Source organism: Apis florea, unplaced genomic scaffold (genome assembly GCF_048593485.1).
Source record: "Apis florea isolate Af1SG1 unplaced genomic scaffold, ASM4859348v1 contig_3375_pilon, whole genome shotgun sequence".
Classification (NCBI taxonomy): Eukaryota; Metazoa; Arthropoda; class Insecta; order Hymenoptera; family Apidae; genus Apis; species Apis florea.
Window position 1 is genome coordinate 492,382 of NW_028256748.1, and position 20,641 is coordinate 513,022.

The window sequence follows — 20,641 nt, forward strand, 5'->3', positions numbered from 1 at the left end:
CGAGACAAATGGAAATTTATATCTGCCTCGTATTTACGCGGCTCTTTAAGGCGTCGCTACTCGGTGTAATGTTGTTGGAATAATGGCGAAGACGGCGACGCCCCAGGCCAACCGCTGAAAGGGCTTACCTTGGATGTTCTTTTCTTCTTCAACAACTGGAGGGGGCGCGTAATAGAATAAAGAACAAGGGTCTATACCTTTTGCACGATGGATACGTACGTGTGTTATACATACATACACACATACATACACACACCTCTCACGATTAGAATAAATCGAAACGGATGATGATGATGACGACGGAACTCGAGGATTAATGACGCAACGTACTTCCTTCGAAATTTGGATCAACGATCATCGTGGATATTCGTTTGTGTCAACGTTTCTTTTACTTCCTTATACTCGACACTTTCCTTTATCCTCGAACAAAAAGAATTCGAAGACTGCCATTCTTTGGACTTAGCGACGATTACCATCTAGTCGTCCAGTTTGGAAGATATTCTAGGATAATACCCACTTCCTCCTTCCATACGGTGGAAAATTAGGTGAGAATTTGTTTCTCTTGGGCTTCTCGAAAAAAGGAGAGAACAACAAGTAACAATTTTTCGAAATTTAATTTTACGTAAGGATTGTTTTTAAGAATAATACTTTTTCTCTCGAGTATTCGTTGAGCAAATTGTGAAATTATGAAAGGTAGAAGTAGAAGGATGCGCACAGTCACAGAACACGAGATCGATTAGGCTAACTTTTTGTATTTTCGATAAGAGTGGGAGAAAATCGTGGCCGATGAAGCTAATTTATCCGATTAGTCAAGTTTTCTTTAGTGGTGGAGGAATTGTTAACTTTTATAACTTCGTTCTGATAATTATCATTTATTTAGAGGATGCTCGAGAGATGCTGAAGAGAGAATAAGAATATAGAACTTTTTCGAAATGCCGCAATTAACGTGCGTCGAAAAGATTCCGTGTATTTTTTCACTCCTCTCTTTTCTACCTTTTTTTTAACATTAAAATTAGAACATCAACTAACGCTCCTAAAAAAAAACGCGTTACGTTTTCACGTGTGATATTTTAATCTCCATTTCTTAATCTCGTTTTCCGTAATTAATATACACCATCAAAAAAATCCATACTACTTTTCATCCCCTATCTTCCATCTCCTTTAAAATTAAAATTACAAGATCATTACTACCGCGTTTTTAAAAAACGTGTAACTTTTTTTCACATAATATTCTAACAGCATAATCCCCATTTTACGTACGTTTTTCCTCATTCTCTGCAATTAACGTGTACCACCAAATAACTTCCTATTTTATCCTTTATCCCTCGTTTCTTTACTATTTTAAAATTAACGAAACAATCTATTATCATATCTTCAGAAAATATTCCCATGTGTAAGATAATAAGAAATTTAATGATACGTAATCTTCACTTTTCAACCTCGTCTACATCCTGTACGTACAAAACTGTGTCACAAAACTGTTCTCCAAGACTCAACAGCAACTGGTACAACTCTCGATTACCGCGAGGACCATATGGAACGCGTTTTATTCGTCTCTGAATCTCTTTCTCTTACATACGGTCTCGTGGTCCCAGTGTGGTCCTGGAAATTTCATTATAAAACGACGGTCGGTCCGATTTTTTTGCCCAAATAAATGTGGAACGGAAGTTCTGTTTAGCAATCGATGCTCACCAGCTTTCGTCAGAGGATAAGATCTGCGGATATAATCAACTGCGGATATTTCCAACTTTGTCCGAAAAACTTGTTTTCCGACATCTTTTTGAGGAGTTGATGAAAATTTAGCCAAACAATTTTGGATAATTGTGAGAAGATTGTACGAGAAAGATTGTGCATTGTGAAGACTGTGTACACGCGAATGAATATTTTATTTTAAAGGAAGCCGATTTTTAGGGGGGAGAAAAAGGGATTTGGATATTGTTTGATCAGATATTTTGCCAGGATAAAGAGAATTTTAAATAGCTCGGTAATATTATTCGAGAAATTTTGCAAGTTAGCAGACATAGGTACTGATAAATTTTCGTATGTAATAATAACAAGCTGAGTTGTAGGAGTAAAGTTGTTTGAATTTCATACATGCATTAGTTGGTTGATTATTCCGTTGAAATTGTAAACTGTGCGAGAACTATTTAAATACGAAAATATATATATTTTTGAACGTTGTTTATCTCTATATTTCCCAAAATAATTTTGGAATCAATCGATAAATTATTCTGTAAGAAGGATTGGATGTCTGATGATATACGATGTCGTTCTACTGCGCGCAAGATAAATTTAAAACCGGGCCACCGTGCAATTGTTGCAAATATTAATGGGCGAGCGATAATAATTTGAATTTTGTTGGAAAATACGATATATAATATAAATTCACGGACGAAAATATAGTTTTACGAGTAAAAAAATTTCGCACGCATCAAATAATTCTTATAAATAACAAATATTTCCATATTTCACGTCTGCTTCATATAGAGCCAGCTTTATATAAACACATTCCATAAAATTAGGGGGAAAAAAAAAAAACGACACGTAAATAACAAAATATCGAGATAACTTTTATCGGTATTTATCGTAACTTTCGTAAACGAATATAATTCGTTTTTGAAATATTCAGCATCGGAGAAATAATACCGAACTCGCCAAAAAATTTGTTTTTAATTCGTCACAATTTAATCACGAGCCGTTCTTTATAGATGCAACCTTTCTGTTCGAGCAACTTTTATATTGCATTTTTTTTCTTTTCCTTTTTTTTTTTTTGTTTTTTTTTTTTGTGAATTTTCATACAGAGAGAGCTTCATTAAACTTTCCTGCGCTGCGTGTATTTTAATAACAAGTTTCGGGATTGTCCTGAAGCGGGGCCACGTGTTTATTAAGCCCAAGCCAAAGAATGAAATCCCTGTCGCAAGGTACACGAAACAGAGAGAGAGAGAGAGAGAGAGAGAGAGAGAGCCTTTCCATAGTCTTTTCCATCCGATAAAGTAAATCTAACAATATGTAACGACTAGATTTGATTGACTCGAATCAAACGTCGGAGAGCATTTGGAATTAAAAAAAATAATAAAAATAAAAACCAATATCAAAAAATAAAAAAAAGTAAAAATAAGAGAAAAAGGTTACAAAAAAAAGTAAAACTGAAGAATTATTTTTAAGGTAAAATTTGAAGAGAAGAGGAATGGGATGAAATTTTATTTGCATTTCATTTCGTCGAATTAAATTTAACAAATCTCTATACATTTAAACTCGCCATGTTAACCCGTGAAAAAAGAAATGTGGGATATTTTCTTGTACGTGTCGTCGTGGAATACAGTGTGGAATATTGTTAAAAACATGGTAAAAGAAAAAAAAATAGGAAAAAAAGGGAGAAAAGGACAGAGCAGTCGACACAGAAGATTCGGTGTTTCGTCTATGCCGGAGGGAATGCAGGGATTCAACGGTTGGCTCGTCGACGGTGCGGTTTTTCCAAAAATTCAAATGGGTCAGCTTTTTGTTTCGACCGTCTATGTCGAAACGCTCTTTTTCCTTTAACACAATTCGAGGATATTGCTCGAGAGGATTTTTACTCTAGAAACGAGTTCGATCGAGTCAATTTCGGATTAAATTGAACACGTAAGAATGCGAAATTAAAAGGAAAAACGTTTGCGCGGCGCAATGGTCAATTAAATTTCGCTAATTAGAATCTATTTTCTCCTCGATTTCGAAATTTAAAGACAAACAGGCTGAGATCTAGATACTTCCTCCGATATTTCTTCTGCAAAAGAGAAGCAGTGAAATAAAACAAATAAAAGGAGAAAAGCTTCGTTGTCACATCTGCGAGAAAGTAATGAAAACTGCAAAGAAGTCTTATCCTACGATCGTTCGAAATTGTTAATCTTGCGCTCGTTGCGATTCACTTTCTATTAAACGATAAATTAAATTCTCTAGCGTCTATATCGTACGACCTACATCCATAGCTAGAACCCAACAAAAGAGGAACAATGAATCCAGCCTTGAACATGGACTGTCTGCCGTTTTATCTTCGAACGAAGAAAAAAATCAATTCTTACACGTTCGCCTACTTTACGCGCAAAATACTTACTACTTTCAAGGTGATCAGAAATTCTGGAAAATCGTCTTTACGCGTGGATAGAGGTGAAAAGTAAGAGAGGAGGAGGAGGAGGAGGGTCGTGGATGGACGCGTTCCGCAAAACATTCGGTTTTCGGTGATGAAAGTCGGTCGGTTTGCCGGTCGATCCGGTGAAAAACAGCGAAAGTGGAGGTAGATCCGCGTTCAGAGCGACGTGATGGATTGCGTTGCCCCGCATTGGCGAGCACGAAACGGCAGAGAGATTCGTTCTTACCGATGATCTATTTCGAATATCCTTTTCGTAGCTCCGTTCGGGAATGTTCGACTCTTAACCTTCTGAAGTTCTGATTAGTCAAACTTGTTCGAGATCACGTTCGATATACGTTGAAATTATATATAGTTATATAATAGAAAGAGAAGCTTGAAGAAAGGCTTTCAAATTCGAGCTTCAATTCGAGCAAATAATAAGATGAAAAAGAAAGAGTTCGTTCATTTTAATTCGATTCAATCAATATGATTAAGTATAATAATAAAATGATATCGATTTAGCAGAGTTGGATCGACAAATCTAAGCATCAGATTCTCCTAGAACTATTACAGAGGGCCATCGATAACTGTTTTGGCAACCAGTCAAAGTTCAATAGATACGCAAACTTCGAAATTTGGAAGTAAAATTAAAACTTCTTCCCCTCAAAAATTCAAGAGCATCGTAGATAACAAAGAAGAAAGAAGGAAGAAATGGATCGAGGGTTTCCCAACAATTTGAGAAGAGATTTCATCGTCGACTCGGAATTCGTTCAATTCGTATCCAAGAAATCGATCCAGTATTCTCGAACGAGTTGCAGCAGAGAGCACGATTATCAGCACGTTACATATTGGATTAATACGATGTGTCTCGGTATTACGCAATAGTTAGGGATAGCCTTTCTGTCTCTGCCACTGCCAATTATAGAAGCGGAAACTTAGGCACACGGCAGCTCCACCTGTACGTAGATAACTTGGATAACGACGTTTCGAGCACTCGAGTCGTGGAGGAATTAGCCAAGTTTCCGGCTATTGGCCGGAAGTTTTTCTTTTCTCCATCCTTGGACCTTAACGTTTTTACGGTGAACGAATTTCTCTTCCCTCCTCTCTTGGAAATGTATTGCTTTCACCAACAACTTTACGTCTCTCGCGTCTAATTCTCTTTCCTTTTTTTTTTTTTTTTTAGACTCGCGCTCGAGAAGATGATCGGATGAAACGAAATAATTGGATTTGACGGAATTATGGGATGTTTCGTGGCGTTGGGAAGAGATTTGGAGAGGGTTTGGTTAAAACAGGTTATTGGTGATCGTTTGATCATGGTTGATTCGAGTGTTGAGGGTGAAAGCAGCGACGGTCGATTTCCCAGTCACGTATACAAAGTTAACCGGGAGAGGAATGAATCGAGGGGATTTTAATGGGCGAACTAGTTGGATTGATAAATGACCGGTCTTGGGATTAATTATAGCCATTTGTTTTAATGATCGTTCGTTTGGGTAATTCGTGGTTACGCCTTCCTCCAAGTTTTCAACTTCTTCGAGAATTATATTCGTTAGAAAAATGTGAAAGAATTTACGATTTTCTTCTAGTAAGTGTAAGAATTTTTTCCCCATTCTTAGAATTTAATCACGATTTTTTTAATCCTCCTCCTTCACTCGATGCAAGAAATTCTACGAAAGAATTATGTGTTTATACGTTAATTTATCATTCTCATTCCAAATGCATTCGTATTCCACGAAATTTTGGATCCTCCATTAAGGATGCAGGAAATATTTTCCACTCATCGCCACATCCACGTTAAACAGAAACGAATTTTTCCTTCAAAGTCGCGGAAAAATCGAAACTCGCATATACGTCTCTCAAGCGGGGGAACATGGAGCAACTTATCCATAAATTTCTCAAGTATACGTTGAATCGAATGGGACTTTGCACTCGGCACGAACGAATCCCGCAGAAGACGGAAAGTTTATAAGACACTTCACCGCGGAAATAAAAGGAAAAAGACGTACGTGAGGGTCGTGCGAGAATAAAAGCGGCTCTATCGTTATTCGTTTCGACAAAAAGCTGGTTTTTTGCCCAACCTACTCGATATCCACCATAAAACACGCACGTGAGAAACTTTCAACGCTTCACCCGCCTATTCCTTCGTCGTGTATGCATTCGATTTCACCTTGTACGGGTTATTCATACGCGAAATTTTTGTAAAAATTAATTTGTGCCTCGTTCAGTGATGCTTCCGAATTTTTCCTGACCAGATTTTGTTCGAAAGAAATTTTATATCACAAGTAAATTTGAATCTTGTATCGAAATAATTGTATAATGTGTTCCAAGGAAACACACGGCTTATCCAGAAGTAAGAGTTTTTGGAAAATTGTTTTCTAATTTTTTGCAACAGAAATCATTTCTAATTTGTTATTTGATATTTTCCATATTTTCCATAGATCATCAAGAAGTGAACGTTTTCTTTTCCGAAGAATTTGTGCTTGAGATATTTTTTAATTTTCGTGAAATTATTCTTCTCGTGAAATTTTGTGAAAGAAAGAGGGAGGAAGAGAAATTGGAAACTTTGTGAAAATCTTCTAATTTTTCTGATAAAGCTTCACAAGGGAAATGGAGAATTTCAGTGTTCCGTAAGAATAAATTTGAATTTCTTAAAAATCTTATCAAACTCATTCCGATAAACCGTCGAAGAACTGTTTCGCAATTTTCGTGTGTGCAGTTCGGCTCCCAGGTGAAATTAGATTTCTTCGAAACGTTTTACTTCTCCCCTTTTCCCGATGGTAAGACGAAACTCTGCACAAAGGACAAACTCAAATATCACGTTTAATTAGGGAACGTGTAACGCAAACAACGGCAAGAAGTCGCGAGTGCAAATTGAACTGTGGCCCGGTCGCGTTTAGAATTTTTACGCGACACTGGAGACACTGCGCCACGTCTTGAAACCCGAGAAAAATCTGTTTCTTCTCCTTGCCCTGCATGCAACGATTATTTCTCCACCAAAAAATTTCTTCTTCCTTCCAGTGTCAAGCGCGAACAAAACGAAATAATCGAGAAAAAGTTACTCGAGTTTTGAGAAAGAGAGAAAGCGAATGCTTTTCGAATAAAAATTGATATGATAACTCGAAATAATATGGAAGAGTACGTTTTAATTAAGAATCGTGGATGTTTGTATGCAAATTCATATTTGTATTTGTAATTGTAAAAAAAATTTTATTCTACACGCAGGTGGAAACCAATCGGTATATCGTCTCTGAAAATGATGATTGTTTCCTTATCGTTTCGGTCGACGAATCAATTAAACAAATACTGGAAACTGTTGAAATAAGGGTTGTTCGATTGATTTTGTTGTAGTGGAAAGTTGGGAATAAAGGGATTTCTTTTAATTGCGTAAGTCATTTTCAGAGAATGTTATAATTTAAAAGTGAATCCTTCGTGTATCACGATGGATCATTTTATTTTAGATATTTTATTTATTTTGTAACGCTATATTAAAATTTATTCTTCGGATTTTCAGATACGTGCATTTAAATTTCTCATAAAATGCATAAAAATCCGCGGCACGATAATTATTATTCATCTAGCGCAGCATTATGAGATAATTTTCCAGCCCTTTCGTGCGACCTTCTTTTTATAATAGATCCTTCGCATTTTCATAAAGTGCCGTTGAAAGTCGCTTCCGTTTATTTAACGAAAAATCAGGGAGAGGGGAAGGGGAGAAAAACTGCTAGTACAATGATAGAATAAAACGGAGAGATCATCGTCGCACAAATGTACGTAAAACTCAAACGAAATTCTCTCCAAAAATAATCGCATACGAATTTATTTATCGAGGAACACTTTCTATTAATTCCTCATCCTCGTAAATTCGATTGATCCAAGATTTAATAATATCGTTATTTCGATACGGGAAACGAGAAAAATTAAAATAATTCGCTGTATGCATTAATTTGTGGATTATATGGATTAATTTGTTTTGTTTTTTTTTTCTACCCGAGTTTCGTTCGAATCGATGGAAATGGACGTGGTTGGACATTTGTCATGCTTAATTTCATCCTCGAGGAACAAATTCGACGTATAATTCGACGTGGGAAAAAATGGAAAAAGTGTTTCAACGGATTTTAACGAACAAGGGAGAGGATTATTCTAATTGGAGAAAGATTTTTTTTCGAGAGAGAAATATATATATATATAAAACAATATATTCATTATCGTGGACGAAACTCAAACCTTTACCGTTACACGTGCACGGCCGACACAAGCGAAATTAGATCTCTCCGCAGGACGAATTTGGTCAAGAGTTTCTCGTGTCTTCTTCACGAGGTGTGTCCAATCCCTCCCCTTTTCCAACAAGCGACAACGACGGGTGGCTGGGAATCCAAGGTTGTTTAATTAAGAACTTAATTTCGAACGCTGTTTGTTCGTTTCCCCTTGGTCTTTTTATCGCTCTCATCGATTCCGGCCGAAATTAATCGGGAACAAAGCGTGATTGATGATAGGCGAGAAGGATTAGTTTTTGGAAAAAGTGCTTCGACCGAAAGATTCGGTAACAAGAAATCCGATCCTTGGTGAAAAGTATTCGACCGCATTTTTGAAGTGGAATAATTTTCCTTGAAATTGGAGAAAGATAGAGGACTGATTCGTTTCGAATGATGAATATTTCGGAAAAAATTCAATTGATCGTAATTGCGAAGGGAAAAATAGCGTAGATGTAAGAATCCATAGAGATTTTTTAAAAGATTGAATATTTTCTTGTATTTCGCTAATTTTTTATGAAACTAGGAAATATTTCAGAATTTTCCGTTTCGATTTTAATTTTGCTAAAATATTCATTGCTCGTCTTCCTCTTTCTTTTTCTCTTCTTCAACTTCCTTTTGCTCCTACGTATACATTCGTGTTCCAATTTTTTTTTAGCTCATAGTACTTTTTTTTTTTATATTTATTACAGATACTCTTTTCGTATTACAAACAAATTCTGATTATCTGCCGTTGCAACATATCATTTTTCATTATTTCCTTAAACATTGTAGAATATATATATATATATACGATTTCGAGCTTAATTTTCTATACGAATTCCAACATAATTCATTTAATCTCATAAATATAATATTATCGTTCCAAGGAATCTCGAATAAATGTAATACCATCATCTCGTTCTAAGAATCTCGATACGAACGAAGCGAAAGGAATAAAAACAAAACACACCGGTTCGAAACACTCGGAGCGAAATCAAAACATCAACGTTTCTCGGACGGCGATAATCGAGTCGAATCGTGAAGGAGACGCACGCAGTTCCCGTCCGTCCTCGCAAACGAGTGTTATAAACGTTATCGAGCGTGAAACGAGGGACGCGTGTGAATAATTCATCTCTCGCCGAGTGTTTTAACGTAATCTAACACCTATGAGCCGAATCGAGGATCGATTTCTCGGTTAATCCGGAATGGAATATCGCGAGACGCGTCGCCCCACGTTTCTCCCCTTGGAACTTTTGCAACTGGACGACGTGCCATCGCAGAAATTGATGAATCGTTGAAACGACGCGTTTCGAACGTGTTCAAACTCTCTCTCTCGCGAAATAAGGATCGAAGGAAGGACGATTAAACGACGCTGCTTGTTGAAATTGCTGCGCACGAAATTTGGGGATTTGGAATAAAGATTTTGAAAATTGCGATTGTTTGAGAACTTTTCTTGCGAGGATTTGTGAACTTGTACGTCATGGTGTGAATTATAAGATAATTGAAATGTCGAATAGAGTTTGTCGTAGCACAGGGGACGACGATGTATGTAATGCAAGGAATTGAAGATAGTTCTCAATAGTTGAATTGAAGGGAAACAAGTGGAATTATTCGGCTATAGAAATTGTTCTTTTAAGGGATGAAGAGTAATACGAGCATTTGAAGGAATGGTTAAAAAAATAACGGGAAGATTTGTGAAGAAACGCGAGAAGAGTTGATATTAAAATTGTTAAATATAAGAGAAATTGAAATGGGAAATTAAATTGAATGATTTAAAAAGTTCTGGTTGGTAGAAAGAGAAATAAGAGAAGGAAAATGTATTTTATCCAGAATCAAGCCGTCCCATTCTTCTAACACGGCAACTGTGATTAATCAAGAAACCTCAACGACAACCTTACTTCAAAAAGAAGAAGCGGAAGAGAAACGATATTTCCAGCAACCCTGTTGCGAAGCATGGATTGTTAATCACGGCCGACATTGTGAAACTTCATGGATGGAAGAAATTAAGTTCAAGCCTCTCTCGTTATTCTTAATGGAGTTATAACGATCGTTATAATTATCGCCATCCGGGGATAGAAACGAAGAAAATCGAACGCGATTATATTATTAAATACCGTTAAACTATTTCTTCCTCTTTCCAAATATAATTATTCGTCTCTTCGTTATAACTTTTTCAAAATTAAGAGAACAACCACCACTGGAAAAGATGAACAACATTTAAATTATCGACGTATTGTTCGATAAGCAAGTAATCTTTTAACAAAGATAAAAAAGAAAAAAAAGATGTCCGTGTTTGAAGACTTTTATCGATATTGAAGGCAAGTTGGAAGAGTTGGAAAAAGCTTGTTTGAATCGGAATCGATTCAAGTGAGGCAGGGCTATTAGCGAGATTAATATAATCTCATTGCACGTGTTGGAAACGTTTTCTCGATCATTTAAAATGACATCATTCTTCGATCGAAATTTTTGCCGCGGGAATGATTTATCGGTGTACCGCAGGATGTAAAGAGTATTGGAAAAGTTTCACGAGTTATCCGTTGAAGAGTTGTCGAAGTATCGAGGAGTCGTGATTAAAAATTGATGATGGTTGGGAAGAGCGAGGAGGATCTCTCGACTTCCTTTCTTCGGCGAAATGGAAAAACACTCGATGAACGACTCGATGGAAATTAATGGAAACCCGTTCCTCCGCGTGAAACTGTTTAATTAACGAATATTTTCGGATGGAGCCCGCACGTGCACGTGTCGCAATATGTGCGAGAAAATCCTCTTGTTCATTTATACGGCTCGTAAATTTTGCACGTGATGGACCGCGAACCAAACGGAATAATTGTTGAAAGCGGTTCCGTTTTAAAATTTAAACAATGCGTCGCGATACGATTGTGTGCAAATCGTGAAAGACGTGTTAAATATAATCTGGCGGTTGTGTGCACGGATACAATCTGATATTTAAACGTTTCGTAATTGCGGAAAATCGTATCGCTCGTTTTGAAGCGATGTGCATGCTCCTACGTATCGAAGATAAATAAAATTTTTTCGTTTATGATAAGAAGTACGAATGTTTCCAAGGATGAAGGTATGAAAGAAGAATGGACGAGATTTGAATAAGAACTTTCGAAAAACGAAATGGAATTAAAAGCTAGAATTATTATTTTTTTTTTTCTTTCATTTTGAATAAAAGTTGTTACGTTCGGTCTTTCCATTTCGCGATGCCTGTTACTGAACTTTTTTAATGACGTAACGTTGCTCTTTGAGCAACTTGGTACGAAGAATTGCGTACACTCGTAAAAGAACTGAAAAATTTTAACGTTTGAAAAGAAGAAAGAGTGAATTTAGCTAAGAGTGAAGCAGTCATGACGTAATAAATACAATAAGAAAATCGTTCGAGTTGTGGACAAGTTGAATGAAACAGTTTAGCAAGATCTCTGTGCATAATTCTTGAGATTCGAAAATTATAAATCTCCAAATTTTCTGTTCCAGAAAACTGAACATTTCTGAAGGAAATTTATTATATCGTGCATAATGTATACATATGTATGAGTTCCAATTATTTTCAAAAGTATTTTGAATATAACCCTAAATTGTAATTAAACATATATAAAAGTACAAATTACAAAATTTTAAAGTTCAATCATGTAACAAAACCCATCAGAATAAATCGATAGCAGAAGCTCGAATCGTCTTGATACATCTCGATACCGATTGAATATAACTCAAAAAGAAGATACGACACTCGTCATTTCTATCGATAGAAATCACGATTCTTAACTTAGAAGCATAACAAAAGTTTCGTTCTTGTATAAAAATAATCGTAGATTGCGTTTAACACAATTTTAATCAATACACTTGGTTAAATCATGGTTGTTCTTAGTTTGCTAACTTGACTTGAAGTTTTCCAAGTTTCAGGCTCCACAACAGAATTTTACTGTTAAAGAAAATTCCACGAAATTGAGGAGAGGAATGAAAAAGTTCGTGGAAAAATTCACAACAGGTGTTATCGCTTTGAATTTCACGAATCAATTTCTGGAAGAAATGTTGGACGATCATTTGTGTCCGACCAAGTTTCAACTTCTTCTTCCGATGGAGTTCGGATGTTCTGTCCCGCGAGATCGAACGGAGAATAAAGATTTGTTTTGTGTATCGGTCTCGCGAGCCTCGCGAAAAATAGCTGTTGCGCGAAGAAATTCGCGGCGGAGATTGGAAGATTGGGAGCTGTTTGATTGGGTTGCTGCACCCAAGGAGGAATAAAAGTATCCGATCCGATTCGAAAATGTAATTTTTGAGGCGGTGTTGATAGATCGGATTCCGATTGTTGTTGCTGCCCATTCCTTTGGAAGAATTCCTATCCAATTCTTTCGATTCGAAAGGGATACGAGACACGGTATGTGAACATTTTCAATTGGTTTGATTTAATAATTAATCGTATTATATAATTTATAATAATTCGAAGAGAAGTTAAGGAACAAACTAATCGCAAATCTCTTTAGTTTCTTATTTTTACTTGATGCATAGGAGAAATTATTGCTCGTTGTTGATGAATGCATTATCTTTCTACATAATGTTTTCCATATTGTTTTCCATCTTCAGTTTCAACATTAATTAATCTCGTTTAAAAATTCGTTTTATTCCTTCTAATTTCTGTTAATAAGTATTTGTGCTGTTATAACATCGATTAAGAATTTGAAAATTAATTTCATGATATGATATTTTTTTTCTATCCACGAATTTTAATTTTCGCGATTAAAACAAATTAAAAACGCTTCCTTTTAGTAGACATTTGAAGGAAAAACAAGGAAATGTACGACAAAACGAAATTTTGTGCATCTAAAAGGAGAGAATTTTTGGTTTCCTTTCGTTTGAAATCGAGTTGAACGAAACTTCAATATACATTGCAGTAGGGAAAAAAAAAGGGGGGGATTTATCTTCCCCTCGAAGAAACAGTGTTCACGATCAAACAACTTAACAGGATGCCTTCCAGAGGTTGTTCACAATTTAAATTAGAAAATTGGTTTTGACTGGTGGCTGAGGAAACAAACCCCCTATTCTCCCGCGTTCGTCCTCGAACTTGTTAAAACAGCACGAAATCTCGAGCGGCTTCTCTCGCCGGGAGGAAACCGTATAAACTTGCTAAACGAACTTCTTTAAACTTTTCTAATAACATCAGTCGAGAATTTCACCACCCCCTTCGCCGGTTGACTAATAAATCACGCGACAAAAAGTAGGAAATTTTTGACGCGGCTCGATTCGATCCTCCTCTCTCGCGCAAAATTTTCAATTTTTATTTTTTTTTCTTTTCTTTTCCGTCCCCTCTGTAAAATTAATTCTTCCTCGTCAGAATACGGAGCAACTGTATCTTCCTTTTTGTTGTTAATCTTGTTTAAAAGAACGGAGAAGAGATATTAATTGAATAAACGATACAAATAAATAAATAGAATCCACACGAAAATTGAACCTTTTCAATTGTTATTCCAACTTTTCAGAGAGAGAGAGAGAGAGAGAGAAAAGAAATATTTAATAGGAAAGAAAAATGATTGAGGATCATTAAGAAAGGTGAAACAGTCATTAGGGGGAGCTTTGAAGTTTGAACGAGAGAAAAAGTGCTTTGCATAAAATTGCACGTAGGCGGGAAAGTTGAACACCCACGCACACACCGATTAAACTCTCAAACACGGAGAGAGAGGTCGGTCGGAGAGGAATTTGGAGGAGGTAACGCTCGTTACTCGGGGAGGAAGGAAGCGGATGCTGTGTCGCTCGGTAGAAGGAACCGGAAGTGGCGGGTGCGGACCTCGGTTAAATCGCGTAATCAACGTCCCCGTGAATATTCGACTTGCTTTGGGCGCAAAGGGGAAATTTCATTCGTCTCCGGTCGGCCAGCCAACGTGTAGCAGACATAATTACACGTCTGATTAAACATTACAATTGCAAGTCAACCGAGATTTGTCGAGTGGCGTCTGCGGCATTGCGGTTGTCTCCGGCAGACGCGTCTCTTCCACTCTCTCTCTCTCTCTCTCTCTCTCTCTTTGCCTGTTCTCGAAATACTCGTTGTGCAATTCGAGGAGGAGGCAGAGACTTGGAGGAGTGGAATGTGGAGCAGCAATCAAAAAAAGGAAGGAAAGGAAGAATTGAAGAATGCGTGTGGAAGAATGGAATATGGTGTATTGATTTCGGAAATGTTGAAGCAAACTGAATGGAGGTAACTTCGTAATCGAGTTTGGAATGCGGTTGATGTGTCAAGTTTGATGGAGAGCGTGCATTGAAATTGAAATCAAAGTTTGAGTAACGAAATTGAACGGTATTCTCTGTGTATGTGTGTGTGGAAAAATAAGAAGAATGATTTTGAATTGATTTTAAAGGATGGAGGAAGCCACAAGTTAGTTACTGCATAAAACGGGAAGAAAAATTTTAAAATATCTTTTGTAATCTTTAAGCTAAAATAAAATTTTATTTCGATGTTCTTCACATTCCAAAATTGTGCAAAAGTTCTTATACTTTCGTGTAAAATATTCAAACGGTTCCTCTCTTCAAACTCAAAAAGAGATAGATAAGAAATTTTCGAATTATTCGAGCGAACGAATTTCGAAAAAAATTTGCGTTTCGAGCGCAAATATTCCTTACGAGATTAAACGCTCGTCGCTCATCTTAGAGGAGCGAGATGCAAATTTCTCCAATCGGATCAAAATCCAATCATCAAGGGGATCTTGAGGCAAGATCTTGCTGGTCTGCGTATCCGACATTACAGGTGTCCTCCTCGCAGCGTCTTAACTCGCGGTGCAAACATTGTTGCATTGCAAGAGGCGTGGGGGGGGTTCATAATAAAGTCCCCAAACTGGGACTGCGCGAGTTGGAATTTTCGGTACGTTCGTATTCGGCCTCGTCCAACTACTGTCCACCTGAATTTTCCACACGTTGGAACATTGGCGCACGTTTCCACTAACGAGTCGAACCGTTAATCGCGGTACACGCGTGAAAATAATAGGCTTGATCCGATAGGGACGTGTACTCGATATTCGTAGAGTTGAATTGAACAATTGGAATTATTAGCGCGTGATGAAGGACGTTAAAGGATTATTTAAGATGGAAGAGATTACGATAAAAACGTGTCAAATTTTTAATTTAATTTATATGGATCGAACGTTACGATCGATCACGTGATAGGTCAACTTTTTAACTGTTGAGAAAAGTATGCCGGAACGAACGAGGATCGAGATTGTTTGAAAATACGGTACACACGACATTGATTTCAATCTGATCAAAAGTTTAAAAAGCGCCAATTGAGAGTTTCTCTTGATTAAACGCTAACCTGAACGCGTCGTGACCACGGAATTTCATTAACGTAGAATCGCGCGAAAGGAGACAAACTCTTGGAAATTAAGGTGGACAAAATGCATCAAAGGAACGTTTATCTATTACAAATATTGCCCAAGAAATTAAAAAAATTACAGTTCACTCGAGAAGTAAATACGAGTCTCCTTGTATACTTTTTAATATCTTCGTTTATCATTTTTTTTTTTTTTTTAGAAAAGAATAAGAAAAAAGAATGATCTAATAACTAACAGAAACCGTCTTCAAAATCTTTTTCGTTTCAAAAATGACGAAGCTGCGGAAGCTAAGATTTTAATCTCGTTTGTTTATGCGTAGAAAGAAGAAGATGAACGGGATGGAGCAGATCCCTGAAGGTTGAGAGCGAGCGGATCCTCGATATGACCGGCTGCAGAATGCGGCCGACTGCATCGGCGCTCGGCGTCATCGCCATTGTCTCCATCATGATCACTGCCACATCGTCAGGTGAGCATTTCACCGCAATTCTCTTTTTTATTCTCTCTCATTCTCTTCGAATAATCGCGAGTTTTTTGCAATCTTGCTCAATCCTTTGTCGATAATAATCAAACAACGCTCGCGTGCTATAAGAAATATTTATTTTACTTCGAATATCTCGTATATTTTATATTTCTCGCGCGCACAAAATGTCACTGTTGTAGCACCATATCCAAAAGTAAAGCAAGAACAAATAACAACGAAGCATAAGAGCAAGAGAGCAGGGGATAGAATCTTTTTCTGACGTAGTTTCGAGAGTTGTTCATATATTAAGTCAAGTCTTCGAAACAAGGAGTGAAAGATTGGAAAAATAATAATAACCAAGATATATTTTAAATTAACCATTCAGTCGCACGCCTGCTAGCAAAAATGCGACGAATTTCGATCGTGACGCTATAATTCGGCGGATAGAGCTCATTTATCGGTTTTTGTCGATGTAGCTCGCAAAGTCCGCCGAATTTTCGCGAGGAACGCGATTATTTACTCCCGTCGCACGTATCGTCGCGTAAGCGATTCCGTTTGGACGGCCGATAAACGCTTTGACCGTTTACCGTGCTCGATCGATCGAATGGAAAAAAAAAAAATAGAAAAAGAGAGGGAAAAAAAAAATAACATAACACGAAGAGAGATCACAGTTTGTCGCTTTTTATGACACGGGCCGTCGGCCGGAAATAATCTCTGAAATTCGTTTACGCGCAAACAACCCGCCTATCGAAGATCAATCGCAGCCACCGTTCAAAATGAAATGTTGTTTCGATATTTTGCCACTGACTCTCGGCAAATAATGCACTCGCTATAACGTTTTTTTTTTAGTAGAAAAAAAAAAAACTACGATAATTTTTTTTATCTCTGTCTATTTCCAAGAGATCGATAATTCTTCGTCGATCAAGATTTTCTTTTTTCTTTCTCTTTTTTTTTTTTTTTTTTTTGTAGATATATAAATGGAGTAGGTATCGCGTGCACGCCCAGGCAATTGGCAATTGCTTTGAATAAAATATTGTAATCGAAAAAAGATTTCTTTTTCTCGAAATTCTTTTCTCTTCTCTTCGAAAATTTTTTTTCGTACATTTGATGAAAGATACGATCGTATTTAACACATTTTCTCGTACTACAAAAGCTTGCACGTAGGCAATTGGAATAGTAATTGGTCCGGATAAAAAATTATAATTGAAGCAGCGAACAATGAAGAGGTATAAGGATAAATCAATTCGTTAAATACGAATTTCAACGCGTGTGTTCTTAAAACTATCTCAAATTATCTCCAGTGTACCTTTAAACTTCAGGCAAACTCCGTAACCATGCGATTATTGTTTTCAAAGTGACTAACGTTTAATCCAAAAGTTTATCCTATTTCTCAAATTTTTCCCCACGAAATTTGCTTCATTTCGTTTAAACTTCCTTCCCTTTAAAAATAGTTCTCGATCCACCGCTTTTGTTGCAAATTGTTGGTTCCAACGAATTTTTAAAACGAATCTAGGATTCTTCGAACGTCCATCCAATCCCAAAGCCAATTTCCGCTCCTTAGGAATTTCGTGCTTTATACAATTTCCGGCTTATTAATATATAATCACACCGTCCATAACATCGTGATAAACATTTTCCTTGGATCCATCCACGGGGGATATAACGAAGAGATGATGGCCAAAAGAAAAGAGCTAAATGCAATAAGAAAAATCGATGGTAACGAGGACAAAAACTTGGGCGGAGTTAGGTGGCAAAAATAATCGGCGAAATTCAACGGTGAACACGAGCTCGCAAATCCGGATCCGGGCAAATTATGATCGATGATCGTACAGGTTCTACGATTAAGCCAACTTACGTGACCGATCGTTCGTGCTTCGGCCACTGCAAATTACTGCAAATTAACGCCACGTTTTTTCGCTTGTCCATCGTTTCTTTCCATGCGTTTTTTGTACACACACAACAACACTGCTGTGCAACTTAATCTTGGACGTTGTTGAGAGGAAATTACAGCAAATAACGCCCGCCTTCCATTTTCTATTTTCGCGATTGTTGCCCCTTGATACTGGATACATGCACATTTTGAAACGTGGCCGGCGACAGTGTATTTTAAATATCGAATAGCGATTTTTTTTTACGATTTTCTTTGACAATGGAGATGGACGAAATGTTTTTAAATGTAATTGCAGTATTTTAAATATCAAATGGCCATATAGCGATTTTTGCGAGTGGCTTGCTTTTTGACACTGGAAACGGTTTTTTTTCGGGCTGTTTTTCACGCAAGTGTTTTAAAATGGGATCGGGGCGATTTTCACCAACCCTTTGATACTTGACACCGTTATATAGAATATTTTATACAAAATGTTGTAACAGTATGTCAAGTGTTAAAATTTCGATGAACGTTCGATTCGTTTAACTTTTTAATACACGATTATTCGGTTATTCGTTCTTCTTCAAGAAAAATTTTACGTTTCAATTTTTCAAATCTTTTCTACACGAAATATGGTATTCAATTTGTTCGCTCATCCATTCAAAATGCGATAAACATTTCGACCAAGTTCGAACAAAAACTCGCGCATTTACTTTCCTCGATCTTTGCCAATCTTCTCCAAATACAACTTGTTATCGTGGCTAATAGAAGAGTAACGAACACCGATACCACGATTCTCTTATCTTCGCGTTCCACGTTTTTCTTCCCACACACACACACTTTTACATTTCGACGCTTAAAGTTGCCTGGAAACGTAACCTCGATAAAGATGGAATATTCGTGGCGGGGCAGAATTCTATCGGTCGTTGAAAAGCTCAAGATTTGTAAGGGAAATAGGAAACCGGAAAAGATCGTGGGAAAACCGAATGAAGTCACCGAACGTGCGAAAGAATTTTTCTCCTTTATCTCGAGGAGGATGAGTCTCCATGGAATTATGCGACCATGGAATTTCTTCGTTCGATGTTGGAATCGTAATTGGCCGACGTGGATGTGTGATGTCAAGAATGAAAATTCCTCGTATAACAATAATAAACTGGCGCGAAAAGAGTGTTTCGTCCTCTCCTTTTTCCAATGGAAACACATTTTCTTCTCTTCGTTCCCGAAATTATAAATCGAAATCTACGAAAAAAAAAAAAAAAAAAGAAAATCTTATTTTCATAATATTTCCTTCGAAACGAGACATAAAATATCCCTCTTATATCGTATTTTATAAATCTGATTGTTCAACCACTCGAGTGCACGGAGACGAGTATCGTGGCAAAGGGTATAAACTTGACTTTCGAAACTTGAAATTTCTCCACTAGAATTTTATCAACTGGCCTAAAAGCCGGTTTAACCGTCCTCGATTGCTTCCTCCCTCTTCTTCTATTTTATTTCTGATCGATAAGCTTCTTTCGTTAAAAAAAGAAAAAAGAAAACGGAAAATGGAATAGCGGGGGTTAATATCGGAGAATAATAACGTTATTATTATTATTGTTATCGGCCGGGGTGGCGATATTTCTTCAACGGAAGGAAGGAATAGGAGGACAAAGAAATTAGATAGGGGCATTGTTATCGCAGGCGGGTGGAATTTTTTTCTGGCCGCCGTGCCGGCTATTTCGTTCCGGAAGTGCATTCCAACGCTGGCCATAAAAGAACGCGACGAAATTTTAATCCGTCGCGTTATAATTTCCACGTTAAATGGCGCGAATCCCGCGCGAACGTATGCGAAAGAATATGCGCGATAAGACGAACTACTTTCGTGCAAGTTCCGGTTGTTCTCCCCGGCGGTAATGGCGAGCGGAAGTGGAGGAACGTGGTGGAATTAATTTATGGAAAGGAAAAATAGTTTAATGACTGTAAAATTAAGGAAAATGGATATTCGTTAAAGATCGTAACCGCTCCTCCCTCTCTCTCTCTCTCTCTCTCTCTTTCTCTCTGTTCTGTTAAGTTACCCTTTAAAAATTTACAGAAGAATGGGATGACGTTTTAACGAGGAGATTAAAATGACGTTTTAACGAGAAGAATGTGGACGAAGGAAATGGAAGGTTGAATACACGAGAGAAGTGGAAGAACTTATGTAATAACGATCTTTAAACTTTTCTAAAATTCATCTTGACAAAGTAACGCTGAAAGACTTTTTTCTACTTTTTTCGGGATGGATCTGCTTCTACGAAAAATTGTCGGACATCTTGATCCTTGTAATTCGCAACAATTTTACAAACGTTTCATCGTGCATAAAACAAATTCACGAAAATAGAGAGGGAAAAAAGAAAAACAACACGCGAATAAAAATTTCGAAAAATTCTGTGTAATATTAATATCGGTATGCATGTTTTATTCATATAATATTCAATGTAATTTCCATTCTCACCGATGCAATTTTTATTCCCTCCAGAGAGGATTCCACTTTTAATGATTTCTGCTAATACTGTTTGAAACATTGATGCCCCATCGTATCCTTATTCATATATATATACATATATTAAATTCCTCTCGTCCATTGCGTACATTAAACCCCTCGTTTCCGCGTATCTCTCGTTAATTCCACGCGTCACAACGGTA

The 20,641-nt window shown here is 37.1% G+C and overlaps 1 protein-coding gene across 1 annotated transcript in view; it reads left to right on the forward strand.

Moving 5' to 3' along the window:
• Positions 1-20,641, forward strand: part of LOC100865006 (uncharacterized) — a 153,079-nt gene that overhangs the window by 96,640 nt on the left and 35,798 nt on the right. The window contains 1 exon segment of the mRNA XM_086912321.1: positions 15,970-16,116. Coding sequence (XP_086768447.1) covers positions 16,032-16,116 — 85 coding nt within the window. The 5' untranslated portion in view covers positions 15,970-16,031.